Source organism: Danio rerio, chromosome 15 (genome assembly GCF_049306965.1).
Source record: "Danio rerio strain Tuebingen ecotype United States chromosome 15, GRCz12tu, whole genome shotgun sequence".
Lineage (NCBI taxonomy): Eukaryota > Metazoa > Chordata > Actinopteri > Cypriniformes > Danionidae > Danio > Danio rerio.
The window spans coordinates 49680001-49700000 of NC_133190.1; the positions used below are offsets into that span (position 1 = coordinate 49680001).

The 20000-nt window shown below is 36.6% G+C and overlaps 1 protein-coding gene across 4 annotated transcripts in view; it reads left to right on the forward strand.

Moving 5' to 3' along the window:
- The window catches only part of lrfn1 (leucine rich repeat and fibronectin type III domain containing 1), a 346207-nt gene that overhangs the window by 321668 nt on the left and 4539 nt on the right, over positions 1-20000 (forward strand). For all 4 annotated transcript variants that reach the window (XM_073922832.1, XM_073922833.1, XM_073922834.1 and 1 more), the window contains 1 exon segment: positions 16639-17083. In XM_073922832.1, coding sequence (XP_073778933.1) covers positions 16639-17083 — 445 coding nt within the window.

A 20000-nucleotide genomic window follows, 5' to 3' on the forward strand; every position in this document is an offset into this window, starting at 1 on the left:
GATTACAAATTACATGACAGCATTGCCAGCCAGTTATATAATCTCTTATAATAATTAAAAAACAAATAAATTAAATAAATTAAATTAATTAAATTAATTAATTTAGTTATTTATTTATTTAATTACAGCAAATAATAATAATAATAATAAATATAATAACAATCATAATAATAATCATAATAATAAATGTAATAATAACAACAATAATAATAATAATAATAATTATTATTATTATTATTATTATTATTATTATTATTATTATTATTATTATTATCAGCATTGTTGTTATTATTATAAATATAATAATAATAATTAATAATAAATAATTAATACTTAATATTTATTTATTTATTTATTTATTTAATGCAAATAATAATAATAATAATAATAATAATAAAAAATTAAAACTAAACTTGGGTCTAGTATTTTGAACAAGCAAACGTGGCAGCAGAGTAGAGTAGATTACTTTTGAATTGTAATCAGTAACTAATTACAGATTACATGACAGCATTTTAAGTCAGTTATTATAACAGTAGTTTATTATTAATTATTAGTTATCAATTATTACAATTGCAGTTTGCTCTTATTATAGGTACTTGATTTTTGGAATCTGATTACTTAATGCAAATTACATGTAATCCATTCAACACAGGCTCATTCTGAAAACACACCCCCGTATACAATTCTGGAGAGTCAAATTATGCTGCCAGGGGTACATATGGCTGCATTTTATCTTTAAAACGAACCCTACAGTGTGGACATCGGCACTGGCTTTTGTATTGTTTTGCACTACCAACTAGAGGTCTGTGTGGGACTGTTGTTTAGTCCCCTTCCCACCTTCTCCCGCAAGGTTTTATTCCGCACCTGACCGCTCCTGCCATACTGTATATTTAAATTTGATTTGCAAATTTACTGGATTTGCATTTTAATAATTAAATGAAAGTTAAAAGATATTATTTTTTATTTCATATATTAAGGTTTTAGTTATGATAATCCCAAAATATTTCAGCAGAAATCCGCAGACTTTTACCAAAATTCTCAGCAGAAATAGCAAAAAACATCCGCAGATTCCGTCTGAACCTAGACATGAGTTCCGCCTTAAACCTGAGATTCCAGTCTTGTGACTGCTAAAGGGTAAAACTTTATTATTACATCCCTTAAAGGGTCAGTTTTTTTACATTTGGGTCTAAGATGCATAGAAAAGACTCACATACATAAGACTTGCCTTGATTGGGTCAGTCTGTGCTTTTCATAACACTATGGGTTGGGTTTAGGGACGGCAGTGATTGGGTCAATCTGTGCTTTAGAAAATACTATCGGTTGGGTTTAGGAAAGGGGGGATTGGGTCAATCTGTGCTTTTTAAAACAATTGGTTGGGTTTAGGGGCGGCAGTGATTGGGTCAATCTGTGCTTTTGAAAAGACCATCGATTGAGTTTAGGGACGGCAGTGATTGGGTCAATCTGTGCTTTAAAAAACACTATCGGTCAGGTTTAGGGAAGGGGTAATCAGGTCAATTGGTGCTTTTAAAAAACACTATCGGTTGGGTTTAGGGAAGGGGTAATCAGGTCAATTGCTGCTTTTGAAAACACTATCGGTTGGTTTTATGGAGGGAGTGATTGGGTCAATCACTGCTTTTGAAAACACTATTGGTTGAATTTAGGGAAGGAGGTGGGTGGGTGGGTCAATCGGTGCTTTTGAAAACACTATCGGTTGGGTTTAGGGAAAGCAGTGATCGGGTCAATCTGGACTTTTGAAAAAACTATCGGTTGGGTTTAGGGAAGGGATGATCGGGTCAATCTGGACTTTTGAAAACACTTGGTTGGGTTTGGGGATGGGGTGATCGGGTCAATCAGTGCTTTGAAAACACTATCGGTTGGGTTTATGGAGGGGGTAATTGGGTCAATCACTGCTTTTGAAAACTATTGGTTGAATTTAGGGAAGAAGGTGGGTGGGTGAGTCAGTCAGTGCGATTGAAAACACTATCGGTTGGGTTTAGGGCAAGCAGTGATCCGGTCAATCTGTACTTTTGAAAAAACTATCGGTTGGGTTTAGGGAAGGGGGTGATCAGGTCAATCTTTGCTTTTGAAAACACTTGAATGGGTTTGTGGATGGGGTGATCGGGTCAATCGGTGCTTTGAAAACACTTTTGGTTGGGTTTAAGGAAGGGGTAGGTGAGGGATTTGTAAATTAGTAAGTCAACAGCTGCCTCTGATGGATTTACGTGAGAACAGCAGGCGCAAATGGCACAACTGAAAATTTGAGATCTGAAAAAGCATTCATGGCGACCTCTGATGGATTTGCGAAAACAAAAACTGCAAAAAAAACAACATTATGCCATATTTCTCACTCTCTAGAAATGTATACAGGGGTACATGTCATTAATGAGCCTGGGTTGAATCCATTAATACTCACCAAGCAGCAGAACCACATTGTTCCATTATTATACACTGAAAATCTTTGTTAAAATAGCTTTCCCTTTCAGTAACAGATCCAAATAAAGCAGAAACAGCCTTTAAAGCACAGACACTCATTTCCAGAGGAAGCTGTGAAATTGCCTCGGCTTTTATTGCGACAGGTTTAGCGTTAAACAGCTTTTGTGCTGGCGAGTGCTGCTTGTAGTGGGAGATTTGTCCAGAAATACAAAGACTGAATGAAATCTCCGAGATCTCCAGTGGACTGAAGACTCTCAGGTGCATTTGCATCATAACAGAGGCTTCAGAGATCAGCTGAATTATTGACAGCCCTGAAGACTCGCAGTATAGAGGCAGATTTTAACCAACAATGAGGAGGAAATCTGACTGTGAGGTATAAAGGTCAGACGCCGCTCATGATAAATGTGCTGATAATACTGATATTGAACAGCTCAGGTGTATTTGCGCTGGAAGAAAAGCCTCACAGACAAATGTCACTTAGATTTAATATAGCGATACAAAGTTCTGTCCATGCGCATGTAGTCTGATAGGTTACCTAATCTGCTCCTATGACATTGACTACATGTTGCCCCAGCAGCCAATGAGCTTGCTCCTTAACATTAGTTTGTTACGTTTGCCTCCTCAGCACTTTTATTGCTCAGAATTATTCTATTATTAACAAGGTCAGAAGAGGTCATGCCAAATGTTTTTTTTTGTGTGGAATGGCACACAAAAAAATAATGAAATCAATGTAATGTTATGGGCCATTCTTCATCTACGGGCACTAGGGTTGTAACAATATACCGGTATGACGGTTTACCACGATATGAACGTGCACGATTATCATACCATGAACAATTGCATATCAACGGTTTTAAGCCTTAAAGACCGAGACAGCCGCCCGCGGCTAAAAATAAGTATTGCTCTTAAATGTTTAATAACTTTTGATCCGCTGATCCGATTCATACAATTCAAAGATTGGCATAAAGAAGAGAATCTCAGCATTCCAGTGCTGTATCACACTTTCAGAGGCTCCGGAATCAGTGCGGTTACGTCATCAAAATTTGACAACGCTGATTTGACAAAGAAACGCTCGTCACTGTGTCTCCGGACAAACCAGACATGATACATTGATGCATTGTCCCTCCTCCATGCCCAGATTGGTTCAAACTCGCTATATCACAACCAATAAGCATAGGTTTCGCTTTTGTTTGTGGACCAACAATGAGCTTTTTGAACAACACGGAATGAGAGAAAGGCATACATTTATGCGCGGCTAAATAAAACGCAAAAAAAAAAAAAAAGTTTTGCATGAAATAATTCTCATACTAAGTACTTTTGCATGCACAGCAGCACAGAAACATGACAAAACAGTGACACAGCAAAGACGAACTGCTGCTCTTGCTGTTTTCAAAAGACGCAAATGAAGGTGCAGCTGTTTGTCTGCATTGCAGACAACCATATCCAAATCCATATCCACAGACAACCATATCCATGCTGGCACATAAAACCTAAGGATGTTCCATATTGAATCTAGTTTCGTTATGTAACTATTTATAGTATAGTAAATATTTATATCTATTTTTTACTGAGGATTTGCACCATGTTTATTTGGACTTTGACACATTATTTATTATTTTTTTATTTGTTCATTGTACAAGTGGACACATTCTCTCACTTCAGCGGTCAAGATTAAGTCCTGAAAATCTCAACATGCTTACATTTCTTCATCACAACCTAGACTGAAAAAAACAACGCTTTACATACATGTTTACAGCCATAAACTTGGTATTGCACTTTTGGTCTCCCATTTATCCTACTTATAAGGAAGGACAGTTTAAGTTTATTTTTGTCTAATCTTAAAAGACCCTGCTTGTTTATTCCTTCTAATTTAATTTATTAAAATGGGAGATTTTTCAGTTTATTTTTATAAAAGACTTCTATAGTTCTATTAAAATGGTTCTTTCAAAAGTTTGTTGAAATAAAACCTTTGTTCAGTCAGAAAACGTGTTCTTATTCTTTTCAGGGTCTTTGCTATGAGAATTACTATTTAATACCGTATACCGCGAAACCGTCAAGCCGTGGTGTTGTTTTAGACGATTATCATACCGTAAAAAATTCATACCGTTACAACCCTAACGGGCACTTTTAGACTTGTGAAGTTGAGTAAAAAAAAGTTGTTCAAAATTAACGTAACAAAGCCTTATAAGTTTAAACAATCTGTCTAGTTTTAAGATCTGTAAGAGGACTGACTTAGATAAGAAGAGAAACATGTTCTCCATCATGACCTGAACAAATGTCAATTCTAGCACATCTCAATATACAGCTTATTTCAATATGAAATAAATGATGGCAGTCAAACTGTTACCACGACTGGGGTGGAGTGACAGGAGACAACAGGAGGTAAGATCCAATATGCAGTTTATTCAAAGTCAGGCAAGCAGTGGTCATCAGGTGCAAACGGGTATATAAAGGCAGTCCAGAATCGTAAACGTTAAACAGGCAAAAGGTCAAAAGGCAGGCGGCTAAACAGGATAACAAGGGTACTAGGCTAGGATCGAAACACGGAGAAACAAGACAGGGAAACGCGTTGTAATGTTACACAGGAAAAACAAGACTCGGCCAACTGGAAGCGTGAATGAGTGGCTTATCAATGGAATTAAATCAATCTGTGAACAAGGCTCAGCTGGTGCTTGCAATCAGGATATATGAATGAGCAGACGTGCGTGTTTGGGAGCAGTGCAAGTATGAAAATGTAGTCCTGGGAAATGCGGAAATGTAGTTCTGAGAGTTCATGTGAGAACCAGCGATCCTCTGGGAAGCGATCGCTGGTTGTGACACAAACATTGTCTAAGATCATTTTTGTATCTAGTTTAACCAATCTTTCCACACTATATATAATAATTATACATTTGTCAATAAAATAAATTAGCTGTATGCTAAATTGTACACCTGTCACACTCGAAAATTTTATTTAAATTTGGTTAAGAGCTTATTAGAAAATAAATAAACTGAATATTTGTATAATAAATAGAGCATGAGCTTATAGATTGAATACACTTTTAATGTGCGATATGAACTTTTTAAATACTTTTTTTTAAATGTGTGTGGTGGTGGAAATGACATTTCAACAATTTATTGTAAGAAAATGGAGGATAGCTTCAGCGATTAGCTTTGAACTGATACTAGCCTTTTATGTCTACAAAACACTCTTATTTTCCTTCATTTTGTTTGGTTTTTAAAAACATCATTGAAGGTACAACATGTTTGGAAATGACGTGGAATAAATGTATTTCCTTATCCCGCAATATTTACCTTGATTTTCTTCGTGTTGTTGATAAAAATGTAAATTCCCTCCATCTTGAAGATGTTCTCAGATGGCACTATTCAGTTTAATAGAAACCACCTAAATAAACTCTCACACACACTTTTCAAAGCGACATTACAGTGTTGTGCTGGAAATGACACTGATACTCTGAGACAGCTATATTTTGTATAAATAATACTATCGATAATAGTCCCACCTTAACAACTATAAACTATTTTAAATTATTTCACCAGTGTTTAATTAAGATACATTAATAGATACCGGATAAATAATATTTTAACATTATTTTCATTGTTGAATTTAAAACTCTGGTGTGAGTCAGGGTGAAAACAATGATTTTGACACCTAAAAGGAGGTTGAATAATATGAAAAAATATATAATAGAAAGCTAGTATTTGTTTTTAAGTAGGTTTTATTGTTAGTTTGACAAAGAAAGTGGAGTTTGAACAAAATTACAGATATATTTGGATATATAATCAAAAGACATAAAAGTGCCCGTAGTTGAAGAATTACCTGTTTCTGGTAAATGAAATAATGAGGTTTTAGCTCACTTTATTAATTACTCTTGAAATATTGCAATTTAATCCTTTGAAATATTTCAGCAAGTACATCATCGTCATCATTATTTTCATCCGCTTTTTTCGGGGACGGGTTTTAGGAGAGAACCCCAGACTTCCCTCTTCCAGACACTTCTTCCAGCTCCTCCCAAGGCGTTCCCAGGCCAGCCAGAGACATAGTCATTCCAGCATGTCCTGGGTCTTCTCCGAGGCCTCCCCCCGGTGGAACATGCCTGGAACACCTCCCTAAGTAGGCATTTAGGAGGCATCCGAAACAGATGCCATAGCCACCTCAGCTGACTTCTCTCGATGTGGAGGAGTAGCGGCTCTACTCGGAGCTCCTCCCAGTTGACAGAGATCCTCACACTGTTTATAAGGGTGCACCTGCCACCCTGCAAAGGAAACTCATTTCGGCCGTTTGTATCCGAGATCTTGTCCTTTCAGTCATGACCCAAAGCTCATGAGCATGGGTGAGAGTAAAAATTGTAGATTGAGAGGTAAATCGAGAGCTTTGCTTTTTGGCTCAGCTCCTTCTTTACCACAACGGACCGGTACATTGACCGCATTACTGCTGCCGCTGCACCGATCCGCCTGTTAATCTCACGCTCCATCCTTCCCTCACTAGTGAACAAAACCCTAAGATACTGGAACTCCTCCACCTGGGGTAAGAACTTTCCTCCAACCTGGAAATGGCAAACCACCTTTGTCCGGTGGAGCACCATGGCCTCGGACATTGAGGTGCTGATTCATTCAACTTAGTGCGTCTGGTCTGGAAGGCGCGAGCACGTCACGCTGCTTGTCCGAACTTACGCGAACTATGCGAACGACACCTAAAAGGGCGCCCTCATGTTGGATCTCCATCAGTTAATCTTCTTGCACCGACATGCTGGATTCACCTGATTTGTAGACAAATGGGTTGTGGATCTATTCCTTGGGAGTTCTTGGATCTTTCTCTGAGCCTTTTCCCCTTCACAAAGAAACTTTCCGAAGACGTCTGTTTCTTACTCATTTTGCTGCTTGTGAGCTAAATTTGGGCACTCAAGTGATCGGGCTTTAACAGAGAGAATATTTTTTTTTTACTTATTCAAAATAAAAGATTGTTCAGACTCCGATATTAAATAAAATGGAAATAATTAATGATATATTGTGCGGCCCAGGACCAATTGATCAGTTCTCTTTGCCATGATGACAGCTCATAATATTTGACTAGATATTCTTCAAGACACTAGTATTCAGCTTAAAGTGACATTTAAAGGCTTCACTAGGGTAATTAGGGTAAAGTTAGGGTAATTAGGCAAGTCATTGTATAACAGTGGTTTGTTCTGGAGACAGTCCAAAACTAATATTGCTGAAGGGGGCTAATAATATTGACCCTAAAATTGGTTTAAAAATTATTAAACATAATTTACAGCTTTTATTCTAGATGAAAAAAAAATTAAAAATAAGACTTTCTCCAGATGAAAAAATATAATAGAAAATGCTGTGAAAAATTCCTGAATCTGTTCAACATCATTTAGAAAATATTTGCCTCCTGTGAATTTTTTTTATTTCTTTGTATACATATATATATATATATATATATATATATATATATATATATATATATATATATATATATATATATATATATATATATATATATATGTATATATATATATATATATATATATATATATATATATATATATATATATATATATATATATATATATATATATATGTATGTATATATATATATATATATATATATATATGTATACAAAGAAATTTAAAAAAAATTCACAGGAGGCAAATATTTTTGACTTCTACTCTTTATGTAGTATTGATAATATGCGATAGATTATCCAGACAGAAGTCAATCACTGATCTGAGCTGATGGAGATTCACATGTCAGTTCAGAAGACAGCAGAAAAACACAAGCAGAAGCAAACACTGAGTGGCTATTTGAGCTGAGGATTGATTTCCATCTCCAGAACTGACTCTAAATGGCCTTTACAGCCGACAGAAAGCAATTCCTCTGAAGATCTTTCACAACCTGAAGAGATCAGACTCAGAACATTCACACACTGATGAAAACCTCTGCAGCTCTTCACACTCGGGGGAAACACTCCAGACTGAAAAAAAAAAATGAAATAACCTAAAATTGTAGGAAAAAAATTGAAAAGATATTACTTTCAATAGATAAATATGAGGATAATAATTACATAATTTCTTAAATTTAAAAATAAATAACCATTCAACAATATAAATCAGGGTAAATAGCTTAATTAGTATCGTATTAAGTTACATCGCCAAACCCTTAAACAAAACACTAAAACAAAACACTTTTAACTGGTACGTAAATATTATTAGCCACTAATAATTAAACAAAACAATTAATAATTGTTCAATAATGGAAAACGATGTGGTGTTTTGTTCATGAGTGAGTGAAGGATGAAGCGTGAGGTTGACAGGCGGATTGGTGCAGCAGCAGCAGTAATGCGGTTGAAGTACCGATCACTTGTGGTAAAGAAGGAGCTGAGCCGAAAGGCAAAGCTCTCGATCTACCGATCAATCTACGTTCCTACTCTCACCTATGCTCATGAGCTTTGGGTCATGACCGAATGGACAAAATCTCAGATGCAATCGGCCGAAATGAGTTTCCTTCACATGGTGGCAGGTGCACCCTCATAGACAGGCTGACACCTGGGAGGAGCTCGGAGTGGAGCCGCTACTCCTCCACATCCAGAGAAGTCAGCTGAGTTGGCTCGGGCATCTGTTTTGGATGCCTCCTAAACGCCTACCTAGGGGGGTGTTCCAGGCATGTTCCACCGGGAGGAGGTCTCGGGGAAGACCCAGGACACGCTGGAGGGACTATAGCTGCGTCCCAAATGGCACACTATACACTATGCACACATGCACTATGTACTTATGCACTTACACACTCAACAGGATAGTACATGTATGTAGTGTTGTCTCAAATGGCACACTAATGTTTTTTTACTAAGCGGAAATTCAAACCGTTTCCCTGATGACGTTTGACGGTTGCCAAATCAGTGAAATAAACGACTGAATTATTAAATATTACCTGCCGTGATTATTGCCGCATTCACCATCGGGAGGCGCTATAATCACTCTCGTTGGAGAATTTTGCTTTCTCCATCCAAAATAAATAAAGTTATCCAACATGTGCGCCCGATAGCTCCGCCCCTTCCGCTACATAAGCAAACCTGCAGTCGTTGAGTGCGTGAAGTGTCCATCATCACACACTTCACTTTACCGGCTGAATGAGTGCATCATCCGGGTAATTAAAGTGCACATATTATTTTTAGTGTTTTCAGTGTGAACACACTACTTACACTATTTATACTACAAAATGGCGTAGAATAGTGCATAAGTATGCGATTTGGGACGCAGCTTATGTCTCTCGGCTGGCCTGGGAACGCCTTGGGATCCCCCCGTCTGGAGAGAGGGAAGTCTCCCTCCTAAGACTGAAAATTAGACTGAAAAGGAATGAATGAGGATGTAGTATTATAATAACACAATAAATGTGATATAATTTTTGCCAAAAAATAAATAAATAAAGTTGACTCAACTTAAAATCGTATGGTAATTTGCTGTACAGCTTATGCAAGATGTGAAATAAGTCCCTGCTGTCTCTAGAGTTGTGTGTGTGTTAAGTTTAAGCTGAAAATAGCACACCAATAATGTTTTCTTGCCCTCTGAAGCTGACCCTTTTAGGCTTTGATCCTAATTGTGGTGTTTTGGTGACTGTCGCTTTAAATGCAAATGAGATTGTGCTCTTTTCAGAAGAGGGCGGAGCTACAGACGCTTGTGCATCATCATAGTGGCAGATGTAAAATATTAGTAACTGTGTTGTCAGCAGGCCCGGCGCTACGGGGGGGCAAAGGGTGGCATTGCCCCCTCAGAAAGAGTTTGTGCCCCCCCCAGTTTTCATAAGGGATTGTTCACTCAAACTCAAAATTCTTTCCGTCATTAATTATTAACACTCCCGTCGTTCCAACCTTCAGAACACACATTTAAATATTTTAAACTATATGACATAGCAATTGAATTATGAAAATGGTGAGATTAAAGCCAGTCCTATAGTCCGGAGATCCGGTCCCGCGTCAGGTCAGGTGCGCCCGTAAATAGCCTTTAAAACGCGCACACGGAGAACGCAGAGAAAATGGGTGACATGATAGGAGCAGCTTAATTCATTACATGTTTTGGTTAACTAATTATTTAAACACAACTCTCTTGAGCGCTAAAAGAATAAACACATAAGAAATTTGCTGTTAAATTAATTTTAGCAGAGACGCAACTGCCAGTCATTTATTAGTTATTCGGCAAGATGTAGCCTAATAAAAATGTTTTAATAAAAATAAATAGTTTACTGCACAGTCCCACAGTAGACTACACTATAAATAATATTTTAATTTATTTATTAATATTATTATTAATATTATTACAATTAAGCTAAAATTGACAAAACGCAGAACCCTTTGAAAGTTTGCTTTCATTTTGCTAAAAAGCGCACTTTTACAGTTGTGTAGAGAAACATCCCATTATGCAGCAGCAGTCAAGCTATAACTCATAATAAATACCTTTTGGGTTTAAAGATGATCGGCCTGCGAAGTCAAGTTTGCAGTGTTATAAATGGAATATAGTGCTTAAGTGGATTTACCGCGGATCAACCGAGAAACCTCGTGCGCTGTAGGTAGGCTGAATGAAATATTTTTAAAATATGTCATTTATGCTATACTGCTATTTGCTCATGCAAAATTAAACAACATAAAATATATTGTAGATCTATTTTAAGAGCTAAAATACAACATATCGAGTTTGTTTTGACTTGTAGCTCATGGCCCTAAAATGAAAATAACCTGAAAACAAGCTATTAAAAAAAGGCTTAATAAATAAAATAATTAATAAATAAAATAAGGGTAGGCCTAGTACCCTAATGGTTTATGATGGTTTACAATTTCACGAAAAAAGCACACTTATGATAGCCTAAAATAAATCTTTGTTTTTACATTTAAAATGATAAAAAAAAAAGTTATATAGCATATTGAGTTGCGTGTTATCCGTGCCAAAATTTAACAAATTTTCACTGTAATAACTGTGAATTTTGGTATCTTTTTTAGGTATTTTTCTGGCTACACTAATGCTTTAAAATGTAACTAAGTAATTGTTTTAAATGACATAAAATTGTAACATTTAGCTTTTCCCTAACAATGATGTTGGTTGGATAATAGGCTACGTGAAGCGGGATGACTCGGTTAAGCTGATTTCACTATATTTATCTACCGGTTTAATGAATTGTCTGATCATGGGTCAGCTTGCATGTGTGGGCATAATTTGACATCTTTACCTAAAACTTTAAACATTCATATGCCTGTTATTTGAAATAAAACGGAAATAAGGAGAATAACATATGATTTAAAGCACTCGTTTGGCTCTGAAGCCATGATCCATCTGCATTAATAAGCGGTATGCATTACCATCATTAATAAAATTCGTAATAGCGAAACTATATTGTTATTACTATTAAAACGTAGCCTATATTACTGCCTTAGGTCAGTAACTTAGGCAGTAATGCAAAGTAATAATAAATGTGAATAAATAGCCTAAATGAAAGAAACAAGAGACCAAAATCAGTCACCAGGTCTAGTGCCCCCCTATGGATTTAAAGTGCCCCCTCAGTTTTGACAACCTGGCGCCGGGCCTGGTTGTCAGTGCTGGTCAGGTATGCATGTGTGCTTCAGTGTGAGTGTGTGGTCATGCTTGTGTCAGTCTATGTCGCTCCTGTCGCTGTTCATCTAAAACTCCACATCTATAATCCTCTTAGTCTATGCTGACATCATCTTCAGCAGCTCAAACACTCTAATGGCTAATGGACAGACGGCTGCTTCTCACTCAGGGCTGCTGTTTATGCTAATGAGGGAGAGCTGGGCTTTCCCCCCTCTGATGACACGTACAAAGGGAGAATGTCAATCAAAGTGTTTCTGTTTTATTAAGCCTGATTATAACAAATAGAATTAATTCATATTTACCTTTAGAGGCTGGAGCTCTTCACACACTGCTGACACACAACTGCATTTAAACCTCTTACAAAAGTGATTTTTGCATCGTAGATCCCCTTTAATGTTTGTTTTGATGTAAGCGTTTGGTCTGTAAGTGGCTTTGGCTGTCGTGAGTGTTCAGACTGGACGTGTAAAGTAAATGTCACGGAGCGCAGAAACAGCGGTAAGAGCTCAGGTTTATCAGGAGGATCTCAGTATGAGCAGCGTTTGACGTTTGTTTACTGAGGCTTCATGTAGGAGGACATTAATACAGTCAGCAAATCTCCAGCAGATCAGTCAGATGTTTGAACAGAGGCACTCTTTACAGGAGAACGGCAGATGGAGAATAGGCTCAGAGAAGAGTTTATGCTCCATAGAAATAATAATAATAAGAAGAATTATAAGAATATAAGTAATTACAGCATTATTCATTATAGCTGTAATATTATTAATGAGGATGAGGATGATATCAATAATAAAATTAACAATGGTACTTATTATTATTATCATTATTATTATTATTATTATTTTAATTATTGGATATTTGTTGTTTTTTATTATTATTATTGCATTTTTATTTGCACTAATAAGGGTATTAATGGCAATAACAATAATAATAATAATAATAATAATAATTATTATTATTATTATTATTATTATTATTATTATAGTGATGATTGTGATGATGATGATGATTTAAATACTACTACTACTGCTATTATTATTACATGTATATTTGTGTATAATAATAATAGCATTACTGACAATACACTCTCAGAAATAAAGGTATACGAGCTGTAACTGGGGTATTACCTTTTCAAAGGGTCCATATTAGTACCTCAAAATATATATTGATATAGATAGATAGATAGATAGATAGATAGATAGATAGATAGATAGATAGATAGATAGATAGATAGATAGATAGATAGATAGATAGATAGATAGATAGATAGATAGATAGATAAAATTAATTGTTAATTTTTATTCTAAAATACTTTGACTTAATGAAATGTACATAACGAACAACTGTATTAATGGCTCCCACACTGGAAATGATTCGTGGTCAAACTTCAGATTCAACTTAATGCTTGCATATAACGTCAAAATAAAGGTTGTTGTTTCATTTAAAACATGCTATATATATTTATATATATATATATATATATATATATATATATATATATATATATATATATATATATATATATATATATATATATATATATATATATCATGCTTATATTTCAATATTTGTTTTTGAATTTTAAAATAAAAATCAAACAAACGGTTAATTTTTTAATTTGCGTTTCTGAAATTAAAATCACATGACCAGAAGATACACTGACCATGTGCCTCCCAGCACAACACCGGAATTGAATAAGCCACAGCGTATAAGTGTGAATGAGTGTGTATAGATGATTCCCAGTACTAGGTTGCAGCTGGAAGGGCATCCGCTGTGTAAAACATATGATAACATATCAGTGTTATAATGTTAATGTTAACAGTGTTTAGTATGCTACTACTGCGAATAGTGCTGCTACTGTGTTTGTTCCTGAAGCACAAGCCAGTTGATAACCGTATCATATTCCTCCATAAATCCTTGTAAAAGGTGTGTAAAAGAGATTTATCTGATGCGAGGTCGGTGTGAGGTGTCCGTCTTCATCCTGATGATGACTGAGCTCTTCCTCGCTGTGACTTTTGACCCCACTGACCGCCTCGCACATCATCAGCCAATCAGAACAGACCCCGCCTTCAGATCACCCAATCAGAGAGCGGCTCTCGGGTCATGCGGGATCAGAGCTGTAAATCCAGCCCGACATTTAATTTCCAGCGGCTTGTTTAAGACTCTGATCGTGAACCGAGAGCTGTGGAAATAAATAAAAGCACAGCGCTTCTGACGGAGAACAACAGAAAGACATTCTCATGTCAAACATTACAGAGAAAAAAAACAACAATGCTTCTTGAAAGATGCACACTGACGGTCATTGCTCACAGGTTGATGGTTGATGTTTTACGCACATCATTTCGCAATATTGTCCTTCATATTCTGATTTGTTTCACTAAATGAGATCATTTGGTGATTAATTGAACTGATCAGGTTGAAAGGAGCAATTAGCTGATTCCTTTAAATCACTGTGCAGCATTTTAGGACTGCCAAAATAGACAGAATAGTGATGCAGCATTTATTTTAAATGCTATTACACACTATTATGCTTTATGTTAAATGCTATTATACACTATTATATGCAGTGTTGGGAAAGCTACTTGAAAAATGTATTGAACTAAGTTATTAGCTACTCTATGTAAAATGTAGCTTAATTACACTAAAAGCTACCCCCTGGGAAATTTTAGCAGGCTAAGCTAAAAGCCACATGGCAAAAGTAGCTTCGCTACATCTAAGCTATTGTTTACAATTTAATTTTTAAATCTAAGCAACTTAAATCCAAGTCAATCATATCTGATGAATAAAACTATTAATAAATCATATGAGGCAAAATTGTTTAGTTCAATTATTTATTGTAAATAATATGCTGTACTTAACAGAAACACATTATAGTATGTAACAGCTGAAAGATAAACTCCAATAAAGCCAGGTATTACCATTTATAATACTTAGGTAATTTATAGTAAGTTGAAATATTTAGCAATAAGCATTATATTGTAGTACATGTTTACAACTATTCATTAATGAATTACACTACATAATATCATTAGTAAGGCCAGATGGAATCTGCGGACATTTTTTGCTATTTCTGCGGAGAATTTTAGTAAAAATCTGCGGATTTCTGCGAAATTATTTTGGGAGTATCCAGCAGAGTATCATAACTTACACCTTATTATATTAAATAAAAAGTAATAAATTACTGAATAAAAACTGAATAAATTCAGATCTACACATTTACTCAAGTAAATAAACAGAATTAATGATGGGCTAAAAATCTGCAGAAATCTGCAAGATTCTGCGGAAAATCTGTGGAAAATCTGCGGAATTCTGCGCGCGCAGATTCCGTGTGGGCCTAATCATTGGTAACCATCATGAACTAATAGTGGTTACCATAGTATACTTTAGCCTTTACTACTGTAAACTATATATATATATATATATATATATATATATATATATATATATATATATATATATAAAGTGCTTCAGCATGTTTCATCTTAAGTATATTTGCTAAATAGTTAAAAGGCATTGTAATTTTAATCTGGATTTATTATTCATATGAGTTTTTGGGTGCATGTGTGTGCTGGTATTATTATTATTGTATATATATTTTTTTAGGTGTAAAAATGGCTTTGTAGCAGACGGCTATAAATAAATAAATAAATACTTTTTTTAATATAAGAGTGTTGTGACTATCCTTGTTCAAAGTTTCAAATTAGTCTCATCTTGGGTCTGCTGAGGGGTTTAGACGCTTCCTTTGCAAATAATACATAGAACATCAAGTCTTAATTTGTTGCTGTTTATTGCAGAGGTAGTTTAACAAAAAATCTGATCTGAAATAAACAAAAGCAAACGAATTTGGCCATCAAACACTGAAGGTAAGGTCTAAAGACCATGTGCTCCCAGCAGGCCCTTCTCCAATAGGCCACACCCAGGCCTCTTAAGCTTCCTCTGGCCTGCAGGGGGTGCAAATCTCCAACATAAAAGAAATCAAGAATAACAACACAAATCTTTAAATAAAACAAACAAATGGCTCCTGCAAAGAGTTTTTGTCTTGTTTCTAGTTCAAATATCTACAAATTCTTACAGAAAGATGGGGAAGGGGTTTGGGGAGGGTTATTAAGACCTTACTGACTCCTCCTCCTCACCCTTTCTGTTTGTTGTCAAAGCTGACAGCTGAAGGGGTGTGGTTAAGTGTGTTAGTCCCACCCAATACCTCAGACAGACCTAATCTGAGATTTAACTGAAAACTAACAGGAAGTGCATTTGCAGATATGAATGTTCTGGCAAACAATTTGCTTTCCGAATGACATGCACAGATGCATTCTTCACCATAGCACACAGGTGTCAAACTCAGTTCCAAAAGGGCCGCAGCTCTGCACAGTTTAGTTCCAACCCTAATTAAACACACCTGATCAAACTAATTGAGTCCTTCAGGCTTGTTTGAAACCTACAGGTAAGTGTGTTGGAGCAGGGTTGGAACTAAACTGTGCAGGGCTTCGGCCCTCCAGGAATTGAGTTTGACACCCCTGCCATAGCACTAGCAATGTGAACTAACAAAATCATATGGTTAGTTTTGAATTTCACCTGTACTTCATCTGTTCGTCTTGTGTGTTTTCCCGCCAGGATGATTCCGTCAGCCAGTAAGACGTTCAGGATCAACGATCTGGCTGCGGGCCGCGAGTACGAGCTGTGCGTGTTAGCGGTGTATGACGACGGCATCACGTCGCTGACGGCGACGCGCGTGGTGGGCTGCGTTCACTTCCACACTCTGCCGGAGACTAACCAGTGCCGCTTCGTGCCCAGCCAGTTTCTGGGAGGAACCATGATCATCATCATCGGCGGCATCATCGTGGCCTCCGTGCTGGTCTTCATCATCATCCTTATGATCCGCTATAAAGCCTACAGCGGCGGTGGAGGAGACACAGCTAAAGCTAAAGCTGGAGGAGACGTCAGTGTTCATGTGCACTCGCAGACCAACGGCAGCAGATCCGCAGCCACCAAACAGAGCGAAGAGCCGCCCGAGTCGCCCGCCGGGAAACACTGCAAGGCCCTGGTGCTCCTCAAAATGGTTCTGCCCATATTACACTTACTTTTTTAGATGTTTATTCATTTAAAAGTAAAGAAAATAAGAAAATAGTAAAATAAATATGGACCTCCTTCTGTCAAAAATGGAATTGGTGACTTAGGGCTCTTTTTTGACGGTCCATGCAAACGCAAAATGCAGAACGTATTTTTGCTAATTTACGGACGGGAAAATCTGCTTTGCGCCTTGGCGCATGGTCTAAAAGGGTTGAGTTTATTTTCTTAATGAGTTATAGGTGTGTTTTGAGAATAAACCAATCAGAGTCTCATCTCCCATTCCCTTTAAGAGTCAGCTGCGTCACGCCATAAGCGCATTCGCTATTTACAGGACACAAAGTAAGTCTAAGTGGAAAAAATGAGCATTTCACTAGCAAACAGTTCACAGTTTTTTAACAGAAAACAGTTAAACAGAGCATCTACTGCGTGAGAATGAGAGATAATGGATCACTTTCACTTTCGCTCTTGGATAGGGAAACCTTCACGCACAGACATCAATTAGCCTATAAATAAATAATTGCGTTTGTTAAGCGCAAAGATTTGTTTCAAAACTATTTCTACATTCAGTTCTAATTTCCAGCAAACGAATAAATGAACAATAATAATGAAGTGTGGTCAAAAACCTGAGTTATTTCCAAATACACCTGCCATGCCCCATATGGTCTAAAACCTGACAGGTGGACAAATCTAAGCTTGTTTTAATAAAACAAATATAAATGTGCATATAATAAATAATACTGCTAATAATAATAACATTATACAAAAGCAAATTGTTATGAATGAACTGAAAAAGCCTCCCAAGATGAAGAAGACATAAAAGCAGTGATTTTTCATATTTATGTAGGCTAGAAAATTTTTTAATTTTTTGTATTTTTTTAAAGTTTTGTAATATTTTAATCCTTTATATTTATATTCTATATCTATTCTTATTATATCCTATATATATATCCTTAATATTTACATTTTTTTCATATGTAAAGATATTTGCCTATTGCTCTCTTGTGTGTATTAAGCAGTGTGTAAGCGAGGCACAACTCTGCGTCGGAGTTTAGACCGGGTTTGTTTTGGTCTAATGAAAAATCTATTATAGTTTCTCAAAATAGCAACGCGCCAGCGGTCCGCCTCAGAACGCCTTCATTTTTAGACCAGAACGCCTATGAGCGCACAAATGAGTGCTAATGCATTTGCTATTTAAACAGCGTAGCGCAACGCCTCAAAACCACTCTTGCGCCAAGCTGAAACTACCAAAAGACTACTGCGCCGCGTCTTGCGCCACACTGCGCCGGGTGTATGATAGGGCCCTTATGGTCTAAACCCTGCCTACAAAATATTTCAATTTTTTTGCTTCTCTTGATTTTTCCTTTTTTTAAATTTGTATTTAATATTTTTCTATAACATATAAATTAGGTTGTACTCGTTTTTGGAGCGTTATCGTAAGTTATTTTGTTAGATAAGCTCCAGATTTGGCTTCAGTAGGGACTAACTAAACACTGTAAAACCCAAAAAGTTAAAGAGCCCATATTATACATGAAAAAGGTTCATATTTCGGTTATATGGGTCTCCAACAACATACTGATATGCATGCAAGGTCAAAAAACACGTTCATGGTCTTATAATATGCATTTATTTTTACCCAATTATCCCAGCGACTCCTATATAAATCGTTCAGCGATTCATTTGTTCCCAAACCCCTCCTTAGCACGAAGCTAATCTGCGCTGATTGGACCCATGACAGCCTGTTGCGATTGGTCGACAACGTTCAACGCTAGACAAATGCCCAGCGCGGTTTGTCAAGCGCCCAGTGGACGGGCCCATGCAATAACCCCGTGACCGTCATAACCCCCTGCACGGAAAGCATGAACCGCACTTAGCAGTGAAAATGAAACCGATAGTGCACATCATTTACCAAGCCTGATTTCCGTGACCGAGCTTTTCTCCCTTCTCATCTGTAACTTAGTTCTTTTTTATTTGCAATTATTGCTGTGGCACCTCTTGCCTGAATTGTTATATGTTCTCAGGGCTTACATGTACTCTGCTTTGCCCAAAGATCCCATCCCCTGCCAGGGGGTTGTAGTGCTCACCAGCGCTTCTCCACAGCTTGTAGCGGGCTGCCTTTGTGCCTAATAAACTGGCCTTAGTTTGCACGCACCCCTGGTGTATTGTCTGCCCATTCTCACAAGTCTCATACACCAGTCTTTTCTGATCCTTCCTTTAACAAACAAATGAATCACCCGCTGTAAGCGTGTAGACTACTGAATCAATTATTTCCCCTCACACTTCCAATAATATCCAGGTATGCACAGCGTCTTCTTGACTCATGACTTCGCGGCTGTGTTAGTGGGCTGGCGCAGGTTTACATTTTTCCTGGTTTGCGCCCACAACAATTATGTTTCGTAATCACGTCACACCGAAACGGCTAAAGACTCGTTATGAAGACGATTCATTCTAACCACTATGAGTCGACTCTTTTTTTTTAGATGAATCAATAGTTTTAAAAACTGTCCACTTTCAGATTTAAGCCTTAGCTGGATATTTCCCTTCACTTAGATCTGTGTTACAGACTACATGGAAACTCATTTTCGAAAACCCACAATAGGGGCTCTTTAAGGTAACTCAAACCATTTGAGGAAACCGATTGCTACAGTTCAAAACTCTTTTCAAATCTACAGAATTAACTTTGAGTACATTTTGAGTTAACTACACTCATTTTATTTGATAAAGTTGACTGTTGGGTTTTACAGTGATTGTGTCTGCACAAATATAATATTGCATAGCTTCCTATTAAAAATATATAATTTAAAGGATAAATTTGTGAGGGGTGTACTTATATATGCTGAGCACTTATATACTAATATTAATATACTAAATATATATATATATATATATATATATATATATATATATAT